Consider the following 13859-nt stretch of genomic DNA (forward strand, 5'->3'; position numbering starts at 1 on the left):
CCTGTTTTCTTATCAATAGAGTTAGGTTTTAGGCATCCATTAAAAGATTCAGAAACACGAGACCCCCATCATAGCATCACCTGGGCGGGATAGGTAACCCTCATTTCATTTATCACCTTTACCTGAATACAATTCATGGAAACAAGACACATTAGGTCTTAACAGGTGTATTTTATTTTTTAATTGATAGTCTTTAAAACTTTCCATCAAAAGCATGTAGATTAATTCCACATAGTGAGAGATTCTTAATATGTCTGATTTTTATAGATGGATGATTGAATGAATGAGTTTTTCAGGTAAGAAATCCATCCTGGATAAATAGCTAACCAATGGACTTTGTAAGTCCTTGGATGAGGCGATACCCAAAGCGGTCTGAGCCAAGGGCCACGTAATTTGAAATCCGTTTGTCTTCAACATCAAAATTCACTTTAGGGCACTTAAGCGATTGTCATGCCTGACAGAGTGGAAGGTGAATTTCCACTCTGCCCTCTTCATTCGCAGCGAAAAAAGGCCCGAGAGTAAACAAAAAGTTCCGGCTCTCTTTCCGCATGTATGTGTAAAATGCAGATGAGCAAAGTAAGTAGGCGTGTGAAATCATTTGTGACAAAACCCATTATTTACAGATGAGAAATTTATATTGTCAGCGTAATATCTGTGAGGCTAAGCGGAGCTGCGAAGATATAAAAGCAGCAGGCTTGGCGCGGAACTACAGAGCACAGGACCTGAGCACCCGGAAGTTCACACCTTGCCTGCCTGCTCAGCTCCACGGCTCAGCATCAACAGGTAAGCCTGCTATTGGTTCCTTGCGAAAAAGGTAGAGCCTGTTTTTGATACAGTTAACTATTGTTAAGGGAGAAAAGGGTTGTGAATTCAAGTGTTGCTCTTTCATCTTATACTTTATGATCAATAACACGCTGGGCAGCATTGAAGTAGAAAGTGACAGAGCGTGCATCTCCATCAACTTCAACACAGGACGCTCTAAAGTGTACCTGGCGAATAGCTCGTCTCAAAGATACCAGGTCGAAAATACAGCATCTATTCAAGTCAATGTACTTGTTAGGAGCTGTCGCTGTTATGAGAATTGCGCGTTAAAATAAATCGAAACAGTTTGAAAAAGAAATTGTTTTCTTTCCACTTGCTCAAAGTATATACTGCTTCAAACAGAAGGCGTCTTTTCAGTTCAGCAAAAAATATGCGTCTATTAGGCAGGCTTTACCCGCAATTGCTTTCTATCAATTATTATCTGACTTTCTAAAAGACCAAATTTAAATCATCTCTCAAATATTCTTATTTCTAATATCTCTATAAAAAAACTAGAGTCCATGAAATGAATTCTTTATAAATATGACAGCATACAATGGTGCAGGGTATGCATACTACTACTTACTTTGGATAAGTGGAAGTAACCAATCATTACTATTGCCAAAAGGCTAGTAGCTGTGATTGAAATCTAAAAAGTCTATATTCTGGCAAAAAGTTGCATTAACTCTTTTTTGGGGGGTGGGGGTGGGGGTTTAAGTTCCCAAAGCAAAGAAAAAAACTATGTTATAAAGGACCCATATGATCTACATTTAGAGATATCATACAATGTCTCCTTCCCTTGCTCTGTTAATCTTTCTAAAAGATTCTCTACACTGGAAAAGCTATTGTCAACATATTGTACCTTAAAACGTAAGTTCGAAATTAGGGTTCCCTCCTTATGCCTCATGAAGAAGCGGGAAAGCGCTTTGAAATTATTTTCTTATTAAGTAGTATTTTCATACTAAAATATCATGAAATTTTACCTTCTCGGCAATGATTTCCAAACAAGAAACAGGCTCCATTCTTCCCCGTTCACAATTCCAGACTTTTTAACTGTTGCATTGACATATAACTGATGTACCTTATGATTCACTGGATTAAATACATTAAAAGGAGCCGTATAATCATCACAACCAATTCTAGAACAATTCCATAGACTTTCACCCTATGAATAAGGAGAGTTGAAAAGCAAGTCCTTTCTTAAGGTAGAACTCCTTTTGGTGCCTGTATGGGATTTCAAATGTTCCCTTTTTAATGGTCATTTCTTCTTCCCTCAGGGGCACAGTACCAAACTGCTCTGAACGTGGTACGCATGATAGAAGATGTAAAAGCTTTAAAGGCCTTGGGTGGAAGGAATGATTTAGTCCTAAATTGATAGCTTTTGCCTTGTAGAAGAAACTTTCCAACAGTAATATAATCATAAAACTAACTGCTTGCCCTAATTGTTTAAACCCTAAAAAAGCATGATTTTAATAGTTGAGAGTTCCCATCACGAGATTCTACCTAAAAATAAGGCAACAGCAATTTTTTTCTGCAGCATAGCAAAATGCCCAACTGCTCATTCAATGTTGATGAATGAAGAGCGATGAGTATACACTCCCTTCATGCTGCTTTGTCTAATAGGCAGCTCAATCTTAAAACAAAACACCATTTTTTTAAAAAAAGAAACTTGCCTTTTAATGAAAGAGATGACTGTTGCAGGTATTATACAGTCTCTGAGTTTTAGAGCCAGAAACAGATAATAAATACAGCTAGGATGTTAAGGAAAAGATTGATAGTTTTACATGATAATATTTGTAAAATCCTTATTTCAAACCAAATGTCATTTGCTAAAAATACTCATTCAAATTATTTATGGAGAAATATAATCTGACTTGGACTGAAATCCTCACTTCTCAAAGTATGCACGGTTGGGCTTCAAAGTGGCAGAGGGAAGTAAAACCCAAACCTATGCCGCTTAGGCTGTTCCGACTCAGAGCCACCCTGCAGGACAGAGGAGAACTCCCTGGGGTTTCGGAGACTGCAAATCTCTACGAGGGCACCAAGTCTCATCTATGTCCGGCAGAGCAGAGGGTGGGTTTGAACAGGCAAACTTGGAGTTAGCAGCCCCATGTTAACTACCCCACGTCGAAGGCAGCTGTGCAAACATGGGGTTTGAGGTTTCCATTCAGAACACAGAGGTGCTGACTCTGTGGACCCTGCCCACGTCCTCCTTGCCCTCCGTGCACCCTGCCTGTCACGCTGTGGGCGGGCATCTGCTGGTGATACGAGGACAAGCACCCAGGTGTAGCCTACAACCAGTTCTAGTGTGTCACTAGCAGCAAATGACATTTCCTGGACTCCATCCAATTGTAAAGCAACCTGGGGACTTCCAAGTCTTCTGAAGCAGGCGCCGGTTTTCTTCCTGACAGGACTCTCCTGCTTGTTTCGCTGTGACTATTCAAGTTGCCAGAAGCATTAGTTCTCGTTGCAAATTGCTTGTCTTTAAACTGATTTTTTCCCCCTTTAATTTAGAACAGGTCAACGCACCCTAAAATACCTCAAATCTGTTGGCCGCTTTATAATTACAAAGTCTAGACCAAGTTACACTATTTAAAATATAAATGAATAATACATCTGAACCGACAGCTGGCATGCCAAGTTGTAGCCTGAGGCTGCTTTAAGATGGTTGAAATGCAGTATAATGTAAATGCTTGGAAGTGAAGGACTATTAATTGAAAGCCAGACTGATAGTGGGGGGGTGGGGGGAGCAGCTTCATGGATAAGGTGTCATTCAGGCTAACCATATGTAGCATATCATCTACAGGGGATATTTTCAATGTTTATCGTGGTCATTTTCCATTTCAATTCTGGAAATGAGCCTTCTAAACATTGACAGAAGTGTCCTACATTAATGAAAACCCTGAATGCTGGCTTTGCCTCTCAAAAATCTGGGAGGGGAAATATAATGAACTATTGGAAATTAAACTGGCAATAAAATCAGAATATGACTGGTAAAATGGGCTATTTCTTTCTAACTAGAAAATGTCTATAGTCAAAATCAAACTATTTTAGCTTGACATGTTTAAATAGGATTGCCTGCTTCTTCATCCCCCCCCCTCCCACCCCACTCCTGTGTTCTGACAGACCGACAGCAACAATGAGAAACATTTACATTGCGGCGGGATTGTTCCTAATGCTGTTACAAAGCAGTTGGCAACGTGCTCTACAGGACACAGAGGAGAAACCCAGGTAGTAAATCCTTCCACTTTCATCAACCCAGCACTGTGGCTACTTTAATGCCTGTGCAAACCGTGATTAGTCAACTGGGTCTCAGTACTTAGAGTCAACACTCTTTGCCCAACATTCGTATGTTTCAATTATCTCTGTGATAAAGGTAGGCTTTTCTGGATATAGAAACAATTATGTGTTGCATCATAACTCAGGGGGTAAGAAATGTTAGGAAATATGCTACACAGAAAATGATAGCTTTCTGAATTCTTCAGATTAGTCTATCTACCTATTCATGACGCACACACTGCATATTTTATTTTAATGATTCACACCAACTCTTTTCTTTGTTATTCTTTTTCAAAAAAACGTTGTTTCTTGCTAATTGTCAGTCATACATGTTCATGCATCCATATATGCTCATACCAAAAAAAAGTATGCAAGAGGGTTTAAAGTATACAAATGCCTACTATCCAGAGAAAATGATTCATAATGAAAACATGATATCTTAGGGCCCTGTATTTCATATACACAGTATACAAATATTTCTCAGACTACAACACAGCTTGGCACCATGCTTTCTCTTTATCATTGTTTTGTTAGCTTTTCTGACATTGTTTAAAATTTCCTCTAAATGTAGAATATTTAATGGCTGCATACTAACCAATATGAAAATCTGCAAATAATATACAGGGAGCTAACCCTCTACTGTTGGGCACCTACGAGGTCTGCAAATAGCATTTCAAATAATTTTTGGTCTGTGCATTTTCCCTGCATTTCTGACTCTTTTGGGAAGGCGGGTTCCTGAGTTATTGTCTCAGACAGTTTGAATGAGCTGAAACCTTTTATAATATTTTGTTAATTAACTTTCCAGAAAAATTAGGATGGAGATACTTCTTTCACAATATCCTTACTAGTATGTAATCTTCGCTAACTTGACAGGCAAAAATAGTATCTCCTTGATATTTTAATTTCTATTTCTGAATATTAATCACATTGAATATTTTGCTGTATATTCACTTTACAACCAACTGTTGGTGAACGAGGTGTGGATTATCCACTATGTAATTCCAAATTAGCAGGTGGCATTTTTTTTCTCGCTTTCGTTTGAACTTTTAAGGCTTCCAGCAATAGCTACTGAATTCTGTGGTCATTGAGCTACGATTTTATATTGATAGAGGCCAAACAAAATTGGAACCGTAAATTGCTGCCCAACCTCCTAATGGGGATTCTTCACTCTTGAAAACATTCAAGAAAAATGTTTTCTTGTGCCATTACTTGCATAATCATGAGCATATTAAAGCTAAGATGTATTCCATGCTACTTCAGAAAAATTTTTTAAAAATCAGTCCAGTGAGTAATTTGTTCCTAGAATTCAGGAGTGAACCCAGCTACAATAAAACTATGAGAGTCCAGTAAAAAGCTAAGGTTTCTTGGCACTGTGCAGCAATATGCTCTCACGTGCTTGAATCACTGTTTCACGGAGCCCTGTATTTCATAGTGAAGGTAATTCTCCGGTGACTTTTCATAATTGTGTGTTGACCAATCACTATCCGTCACAGATCCATCTCAGCTTCCCTGTCCGACCCGCTTAATGACCCGGATCAGATGACTGAAGACAAGCGCCATTCTCAGGGCACGTTCACCAGTGACTACAGCAAGTACTTGGACTCCAGGCGTGCTCAGGACTTCGTGCAATGGTTGATGAGCACCAAGAGAAACGGGTGAAGTTCAAAACCTGGTCTAAATATGCTACTGAGTCTAGCTGCACTCTCTCCTGCCTTTCTTAATTGCACACACTCACTGAGTGAAAACACACTCCATTGAGTCCCTTTCCACGCAATGTGACCCTCGGAAGGGTAGCCTAAGCTGTACAATTTTATGGCAGCCTCATTTCCCTCCCAAGGGTGCCTTGTGGGATTGCAGCCAGCTGTTCAAAGCTCACCTGAAGGCCATGCATTCTTTTAATGTTGATGCTTTGCAAGGTTGCTAGTGCTGTCTTTCCTGTTTTGTCTCTGAAGGCCCTGTCCCTCATCCCTCCATCCCCTCACCTGCTCTTCCCTGGGCCGTAGACCTTAAATCATTCCCTCAAAAGTGGTCTTAGCAAAAAAAAAAAAAAAGTGGTCTTAGCAATGTAGCCTCCCCTATTCATTTGCCCTTACAGCTGAGAGTTGATTTTTGTAGAACATTCAGATTTAGGAATCGAATTTCTGGCCAAAAGATAGAGTAAATTCCACATTCCCTTACAGGGTTCAAACCCTCAACTGTGACCACATTGACATGATCCCTAGCCAAGCTAATCTTGGCAAGGAATAGGAACAAATGGATTCCTTTTTATGTAGAATACAATTCAAGCTATGCATTTTAAATTACAGCCTAGCTACATAGCACAACGAGAGGAGAAGGCAAAAATGCGCACACGCCTATCTATCGTGCAGCATACATTTTAATGTTGGGTTTTCTGTGACTAGTGCTGGGGTTTTGCTGCATCTAGGGTACTGGAGGAATTCATCTGCAAGAGTCTCACAGAAATGGTGGAATCTCACAATTTCTTTGGAAAGTGGCCCACAAGAGGAAGGCAGTTCTGCATACAGAGTAGCGGCAGACATCAGAAATTCAGGGAAAGGACATGGATTTGTCTGGTGTGGAATGGAGTCGGGAGGGAGGTAAAGAGAAGAGATTCTGCGTGAACAAGAGGAACAGGAGAGAGACTTGCCAATAGCCAAAGGTTCTTAAAGTAGAGGGTATGTTCAACTTCAGGAACAATAGCCATCGTGGTCAGAAAAGAGGTCATCCTGCTAAGAACACCAGGTGGGGCCATCCGTGAAATGTGAGAAACCACAAACTTATCAAAATGAAGGTGGCTTTTGGGGGCTTCCATTCGTGTATAACCATTTTTGCTCACAGGTGATTTCCATGGTAGGATTAAAGGAAACCTTTCAGGGGTAAGAGATGCCAGACAGGATGGGAACAGCTGATCACCCACCTCGCCAGCATGCTCTGCTACATGGAAGCCAATCTGGAGTCCATGTTCCTAATGTTCTTCATGGCTACTTGATCACACATGTCCCTTAATCCATTATCATACGGTCCTTTTGAAAATTATTTGAGTTCCTTCTTTGCTTTCCTTTTGAACAATTAACTATGTCTGCTCACAATGCTTCCTTGTTGAAGAGATGCATCACACAATGGCGTCTCTATGTGTCGAAGGTGACAGCAAAGCAATGCATCGTTTCGTAACCAATGGCAACAATAAACAGCGAAGGTGGACAAGGGGTGTCCTGGGAGTGAGTGTTAGCACCTCTTTAATGATTAACTCTGCCCCAGGGATTGTCTTTCCTTACCCACTAACAGAAATAGCCTGTAATGGTTCCCATCCATTTTCAATTCAGACAATTAATAGCTTTAAGACTAGTTTTAACCCTAGTCCCCAACCAACATCCTTCCACATTCTAAGCCCCTCCTACATAGAATCCTAAACTGGAAGCTGACACTGCTTATAGGTGAGAACCATATTGCCAGAGAAACAGATCTTCAATTTAACGTTCACATTTCTTTCAGGAATAACATTGCCAAACGTCATAATGAATTTGAGAGACATGCTGAAGGGACCTTTACCAGTGATGTAAGTTCTTATTTGGAAGGCCAAGCTGCCAAGGAATTCATTGCTTGGCTGGTGAAAGGCCGAGGAAGGCGAGAGTAAGTCTGTACATTCTTATTTGACATTATTTTTCCCCCTTGATGGTGAAACTTAAATCGAGAGTTATCTATATATAGATCTGGGTTGGGGAAGCTATTTGTGCAGTCTCCAAATTTAGGGGAATAACTCGGATTGGAGGGAGAAAGTATACAAAAGTGCAGTCTATATGATCTTTGGTAAGGATCATTAATAACAGAGTCAAACAGGTTATATATATATTTTCCCCTCATTACAGTTATGTGATAATTTGTCATCCAAACCAGGACACTTGTGAGAGCAAATAGGGGACTTTGAGTAACTGTAGTGGAACCACAAGTTTAAACTACGGCTCTAGAGAATGTCGGGGAAAGTAGAAATAAGGAAAATGATGAAAGAATACAGAAAGCACAGTTTGACATAAAATACTTACCTAGGGGACCAGTGTGCATTTATGCATTAGTAAGTTTTCTGATGAAAATCTGATGAAGGTTGAAAGGGATCAAACATAAGACGTCTGGTGGAATGCTGCGTAGAGCTAGGCGGAAACATCTGCAGGTTGAGTCAAATAGCCAATTCTTATGGAACTCTGGTAAATACCTGTCACATAGTCCAAATCAAGTGAATGCCCATCGCTTCCTAATGATAGCTTTCATGGACATTTGAAATAATAAGGGCTAAAAAATTAAGGTTAAACGCTATTGATTTAAAAAAAAACGCTATTGATTTTTTAATGATGTTTTAAGATAAACTTACTGAGGCTTAAAGAGACATCGAGACAAAAGAGAAGTGATATTGTGACTAGGTTTCAAAGTACTAAAAATCGAACCTGCAAAACTAATAGTGAAAATGGGTGTTTACACTAGAGAACGTTTAATTGTGCATTAAAGAGATACCAAAAATTCCACTCCGGGAAACTGATAAAAGTGAAAATCTAATATTGACTAGCTTTAATCCCTTCATACTTCAGTTAGCAAGGCCATCTTGAAAATCGCTGGCTGTGCAGAACATGAGATGTTTTATCGAAATCTAAGTAAATGAATAAATAATCTCAGCAACAGCTTCTGTGTTGCTGTTTTACTAAAACTTTTAAAGCAGCTTGGAATATTGAAAAGGCCATGACGTGATACAGACAGAATTTCTGATCCCATCGCTTACCTTTTACTACCTGAAAGTTTTCATTTCAGATACTCTCCAGTTCATACTGGTTTCTCTGAGATTTTTATAGTATGACCTCAATAAATCCTTTCTCAATGACCTTTGTATGCATTTGCAGTGAGAGACCATCAGTAAGCACTTATTTCAAATGTTTAAATAAATGTAGCTCTTTTTCTTAGTTTCCCAAAAGAAGACAGCTTCGCGGAAGAGCGTCGCAGGCACGCGGATGGATCTTTCTCAGATGAGATGAACACAATTCTTGATAATCTTGCCGCCCGAGACTTTATAAACTGGTTGCTGCAGACGAAAATTACTGACAGGTGACTGACTGAAGTTTGGTCACCTCTGAAAACCACCAAACGCTTCTTAAATATATGTTTGTCATCTATAGATTGTTCTCCATGTGGGGGAAGGTGTATACACACACACACACACACACACACACACACACGCAAGTTTAAATCATTTGAAAGTACATTATTATATTCGTTTTGGACCACTGCAGTTTTATTCATTCACTCATTGATTCCAAAAAAACAGTCATTGAATATCTATAAGGGATGAGACACTAGGAATGCAGATATGAATAAAACATGGAGTGTTAAGTCATTCACATATTAATATAACTTTATAAATTATTATATATGTTGAAGTTTTAGCACAAAGATGAAATGCCAAATATATCATATTATATGCTTAATGTAAATAAGCAGAGTAGTAAAAAATATCTAAACCCCAAAACATAACCAATTATCTTTAAGATGCTAATTGCTTTTTTTTTTAATAAGTCATTTTATTTGGGGCTCTTACAGCTTTTTTTAAAAATCATTTTATTGGGGGCTCATACAACTCTTATCACAATCCATACATACATCAATTGTGTAAAGTACATTTGTACATTCATTCCCCTCATCGTTCTCAAAACATTTGCTCTCCACTTAACTATTCATAGCTGTATATTTTGATGGGAAGGTTTTAGGATAAAACATCTTTGAATGTAAATATTTAGAATCCAGAAGACAGGGGAATTTATAAGGTAATGAAATTGATAGATAGCTTTTATCAAAAGAGATCATTGGAATATTTCCTGGTTATGTTAATGGTATCTTGAAATAGCTACTTTAAATTGCTTTCTTATTTTTCAATTCTAGGAAATAAGTTATGTCACCATGCAAGGCCGTCTTCATAACTTCACCTGCCAGCCACGTGGGATGTTTGAAATTTTAAGTTCTGTAATTTTAAGAGAAAGATTCTGAAGCCATATATTTTGCATGCCAATAAATGAATTTCCTTTTAGTGTTCTGTTGCCAAAAGATTATAAATGGAATAAACTATTGTGAGAAAGATTGCTAAAATATCATCTTTAAAGAACCAAAAAACTGAAAGTTCTGTACCTTCTTCTTTTCTTCTTATTTTTGATTAAATAACCCAACCTTTCACATTTAGCAATGAAATTATTTTTCTATAGCAATTTGTACATATTAATCATTCCAATCACAGCATATGTGCATTGTAATGTAGAAGGGAAAGGCTGGCATCTAGGGTGGTGAAGAAAACCTCCTTCTTGGAACCATTGTCATAAAAACGCTCAGTTTTCAATATATCAAATTTAGACATAAATAAATAGTTCAAGCTTCTTTACTATCGTCTGTCGGTTTGTTTTTCTATCAACTTCTTTTCCTGTTACTTCTACTTCTTTCAAAGATGACAATCTAAACCCATAGCCCACAAGACAAAGTCTTGACGAAGGCATGACTTGTGCTTTGAATGGCTGCACTGTGCTTTAATATTCTGAGGGAACAATGAAAATTGAGGATATTTTATAGGAAAATATTGATTTCTCATGAAAAAAATGGATCAAGTAACATTGGATCCAAAACACAAATCTCCCCTGGAGCTGAGAACCAGCTCCCTCTTTCTGGAGGGTCACCTGGTCTCCAGTTTACAGCTGTGACCCCTACACACACACTCACAGGCCTCCACACACATGCACATACAGACCACACCATATGTGCTCCTGGCTTTATCCCTGGCTCACTATGCATATCCATCACTGCCTCCCATCTGCAGGCATTTGAGTTTGCAGACCAGGCTCCATACCCTGTTCTATAATCTCCAATAGCCTCATGCCAATGAGCATGTCTACAATTTGTCTTAGTCATGTGCAGCCTTACGCTATCTCTAGAGAGCTCAGATCCATTACAAAGCACTTGCCAATAAGGCTTCAAAGTTTGGAAATCACTTGTGCACTTTGATAGTAGGAATGAGCTTCCCCATAATAATGAAGTCATAAGGAAGCAATACCCATAATAATGTCACTCTTGCTCATCCTCATTCTGATTAACATTTCCTAAAGTGGACAAAAAAGGGTGGAGGTACATCTACTGCTGTTCATATGGCTCTGAGCATGTAAAGTAAGCTCTTGGCTTGAAGTTCCTGATATAAAAAATTAAAGTTAAAATTATCTAATCACTGTCATTCCTGGTGAAAGGTCTTATAACTGTGTCTTGGTCTTAGAATGAGGTCTCAGTAGGACAAGATTTGAAGTACTCATCCTAAAATGGTTGGCACAGGGATATTCAGTTGTTACAGCTGCATATCTCAAAACTCTATCAATCAACTTCCACAGAACTAAAACCATCATGTCTTCCTCCAAAGCATCTCAGAATGCTTCCAGCTACACAAGCAGGTACTCCCAGTAGGATCTTTGTTGGTTCATCAGCTTATTGTTAAGAAGAAACGTGCTATGTGGGGCAGTAAGGTGTTCAACTGATGAGATAAAAATATTTTAGTTTTCATACTTCAAATCGAAGGCATTCAAGGCAACTTTTTGAAAGTCACCTTGTTTTCTTTTTTGAAAGCATTGCCTTTACCACTCCTATACCAGAAATCCCATATGGAATTGAAAGTTTTGGCTCACACATGGATAGAAATGTGCTTTCACAATAGCAAAGAGTTAAAACCTCGAGCAGATATCTGTGTGTGCTCCAGTCAAAGCCGCAGCCTGCGAAACCAAAGCACGTGCTCTTAGAAAGAAAGGGAGGTGGTCAGCTAAGAAAACTGCACAGGTGACGTAAAGAAGAGAGCTCACGACGGTGAAGGTGAGGCAAGTTCAGAAGAGTGTCAAGGGCCAAAATCAGAGGAATCTACTTTGAAGATGAAGAGATAAGCTCAGAGTTGAGTATGGGAGAGGAAGCTCAGGAGATAGGGAGCCATGCAAAAGTGAAAATAAAGTTAAGTGCATCCATTTAGTATTATGTTTGTCTGCATGGGATACAAACCCAACCACAGAGGCTTAACTAAATAGGGAGTTTGTTTTTTTTCCATACACACACACAGACAAATAAGCCCACAATCAAGAAGTCTAAGGATAGACATTCACTAATAGCTTAATATTTTATCTATCTCACTCAAAAAACTCACTGCCATGAACTTGATGCCAACTCATAGTGACTCCGTAGGACAGGGGAGAACTGAGCCTGTGAGTGGCCGAGGCTGTAAGTCTTCTGTATGTATGTATTTTGATGCTGTAAGTATTAAAGGGACCAGAAAACTCAATCTGTCTCCTGAGGAATGGAAGGTGGTTTCGAACTAGTGATCTTGCAAATCCCATCCCGCTGTGTAACCACCACGGCTCCCACTGCCATAATTAACAAATGGTATTTACTTATGGTAGGAAAGAAGAAAGTTTGCAAATCTAAGCTTTGATCTCAAAAAAAAAAAAAAGTAGATCTAACTCCAGAAAGTAGAGGAAAGGAAATTTATAGATAAGGGGAAAATAATAAAATTTTGCAAAAAAAAATATGGCAGTAAATAAATAAAGCCAAAAGTTGATTTACTGAATAGTTTCATAAAATTAATAAATTCCTAGAAAAGTAGTCATTGTTAGGTGCTGCTGAATTAGTTATGTATTTCAGAAGGCAACACAGCCCAGTCCGGGGCCAGCCTCACAGCTGTTGCTCATGGTTGCAGTCGCTGGGTCACTTCAACTAATCCCATTAGAGGGCTTTCTTGTCTTCACGGACCATACTTTTTTTTTTTTAACTCATTTTATTGGGGGCTAATACAACTCTTATCACAATCCATACCTACATCCATGTGTCAAGTCTATCTGTACATTCGTTGCCATCATCATTCTCAAAATATTTGCTTACTGCTTGAGCCCTGGGTACCAGCTCCTCATTTTTTCTCCCTTCCCTTCCCACTCCCCCCTCCCTCATGAACCCTTGATAATGTATAAATTATTATTTTGTCATATCTCACACTGTCCAATGTCTCCCTTTACCTACTTTTCTGTTGTCCATCCCCCAAGGAGGAGGTTTTATGTAGATCCTTGTAATCGGTTTTCTCTTTCCACCCCACCCTCCCTCCACCCTCCAGGTATCACCACTCACACCACTGGTCCTGAAGGGATCATCTGCCCTGGATTCCCTGTGTTTCCAGTTCCTATCTGTACCAGTGTACATCCTCTGGTCTAGCCAGATTTGTAAGGTATAATTGGGATCATGATAGTGTGTGTGTGGGGGGGGGGGGGGAGGAAGCATTTAGGAACTAGAGGAAAGTTGTATGTTTCATTGTTGCTACACTGAACCTTCACTGGTTCATCTCCTCCCTGTGACCCTTCTGTAAGGGGATGTCCAGTTGCCTACAGATGGGTCTTGGGTCCCCAATCTGCACTTCCCCTCATTCACAATGATCTGATTTTTTTGTTCTTTGATGCCTGGTACCCAATCTCTTCAACACCTTGTGATCACACAGGCTTGTGTGCTTTTATGTGGGCTTTGTTGCTTCTAAGCTACATAGCCAGGCACCATCAGCTTTCTTCACCACATTTGCTTATGCACCCATTTGCACTAACAATACTTTTACATAATGTCCTTCTCCAAGAACTGGTTCTTCCTAGTTAAATGTCTACAATAGATGAGATGAAGTCCAACCATCTGTGCTTCTATGGAGCATTTTGGCTGTACAATCTTCAAGACAGAATTGCTAATTCATCAATATTCTTCATCAA

The 13859-nt window shown here is 39.2% G+C and overlaps 1 protein-coding gene across 1 annotated transcript; it reads left to right on the plus strand.

Moving 5' to 3' along the window:
• Positions 1 to 762: 762 nt before the first annotated feature.
• On the plus strand, positions 763 to 10078 carry GCG (glucagon). The gene is made up of 6 exons (XM_004703788.2): positions 763 to 783; positions 3928 to 4032; positions 5574 to 5735; positions 7573 to 7710; positions 9025 to 9165; positions 9997 to 10078. Exons 2-6 carry the CDS (start codon positions 3941 to 3943, stop codon positions 10001 to 10003), a joined length of 540 nt encoding a protein of 179 aa, XP_004703845.2. The 5' UTR covers positions 763 to 783; positions 3928 to 3940; the 3' UTR covers positions 10004 to 10078.
• Positions 10079 to 13859: the final 3781 nt, after the last annotated feature.

Source organism: Echinops telfairi, unplaced genomic scaffold (assembly GCF_000313985.2).
Source record: "Echinops telfairi isolate 266 unplaced genomic scaffold, ASM31398v2 ScPeMD7_4;HRSCAF=17, whole genome shotgun sequence".
Taxonomy (NCBI): Eukaryota; Metazoa; Chordata; class Mammalia; order Afrosoricida; family Tenrecidae; genus Echinops; species Echinops telfairi.

What these genes read in the sequence shown, in the direction of transcription:
- GCG (XM_004703788.2), top strand. Translation starts at nt 3,941, where the DNA reads ATGAGAAACATTTACATTGCGGCGGGATTGTTCCTAATGCTGTTACAA. An exon ending in ATGAGCACCAAGAGAAACGG is followed by an intron (nt 5,736 to 7,572) that starts GTGAAGTTCAAA and finishes CATTTCTTTCAG; the next exon opens with GAATAACATTGCCAAACGTC. An exon ending in AAAGGCCGAGGAAGGCGAGA is followed by an intron (nt 7,711 to 9,024) that starts GTAAGTCTGTAC and finishes TCTTTTTCTTAG; the next exon opens with TTTCCCAAAAGAAGACAGCT.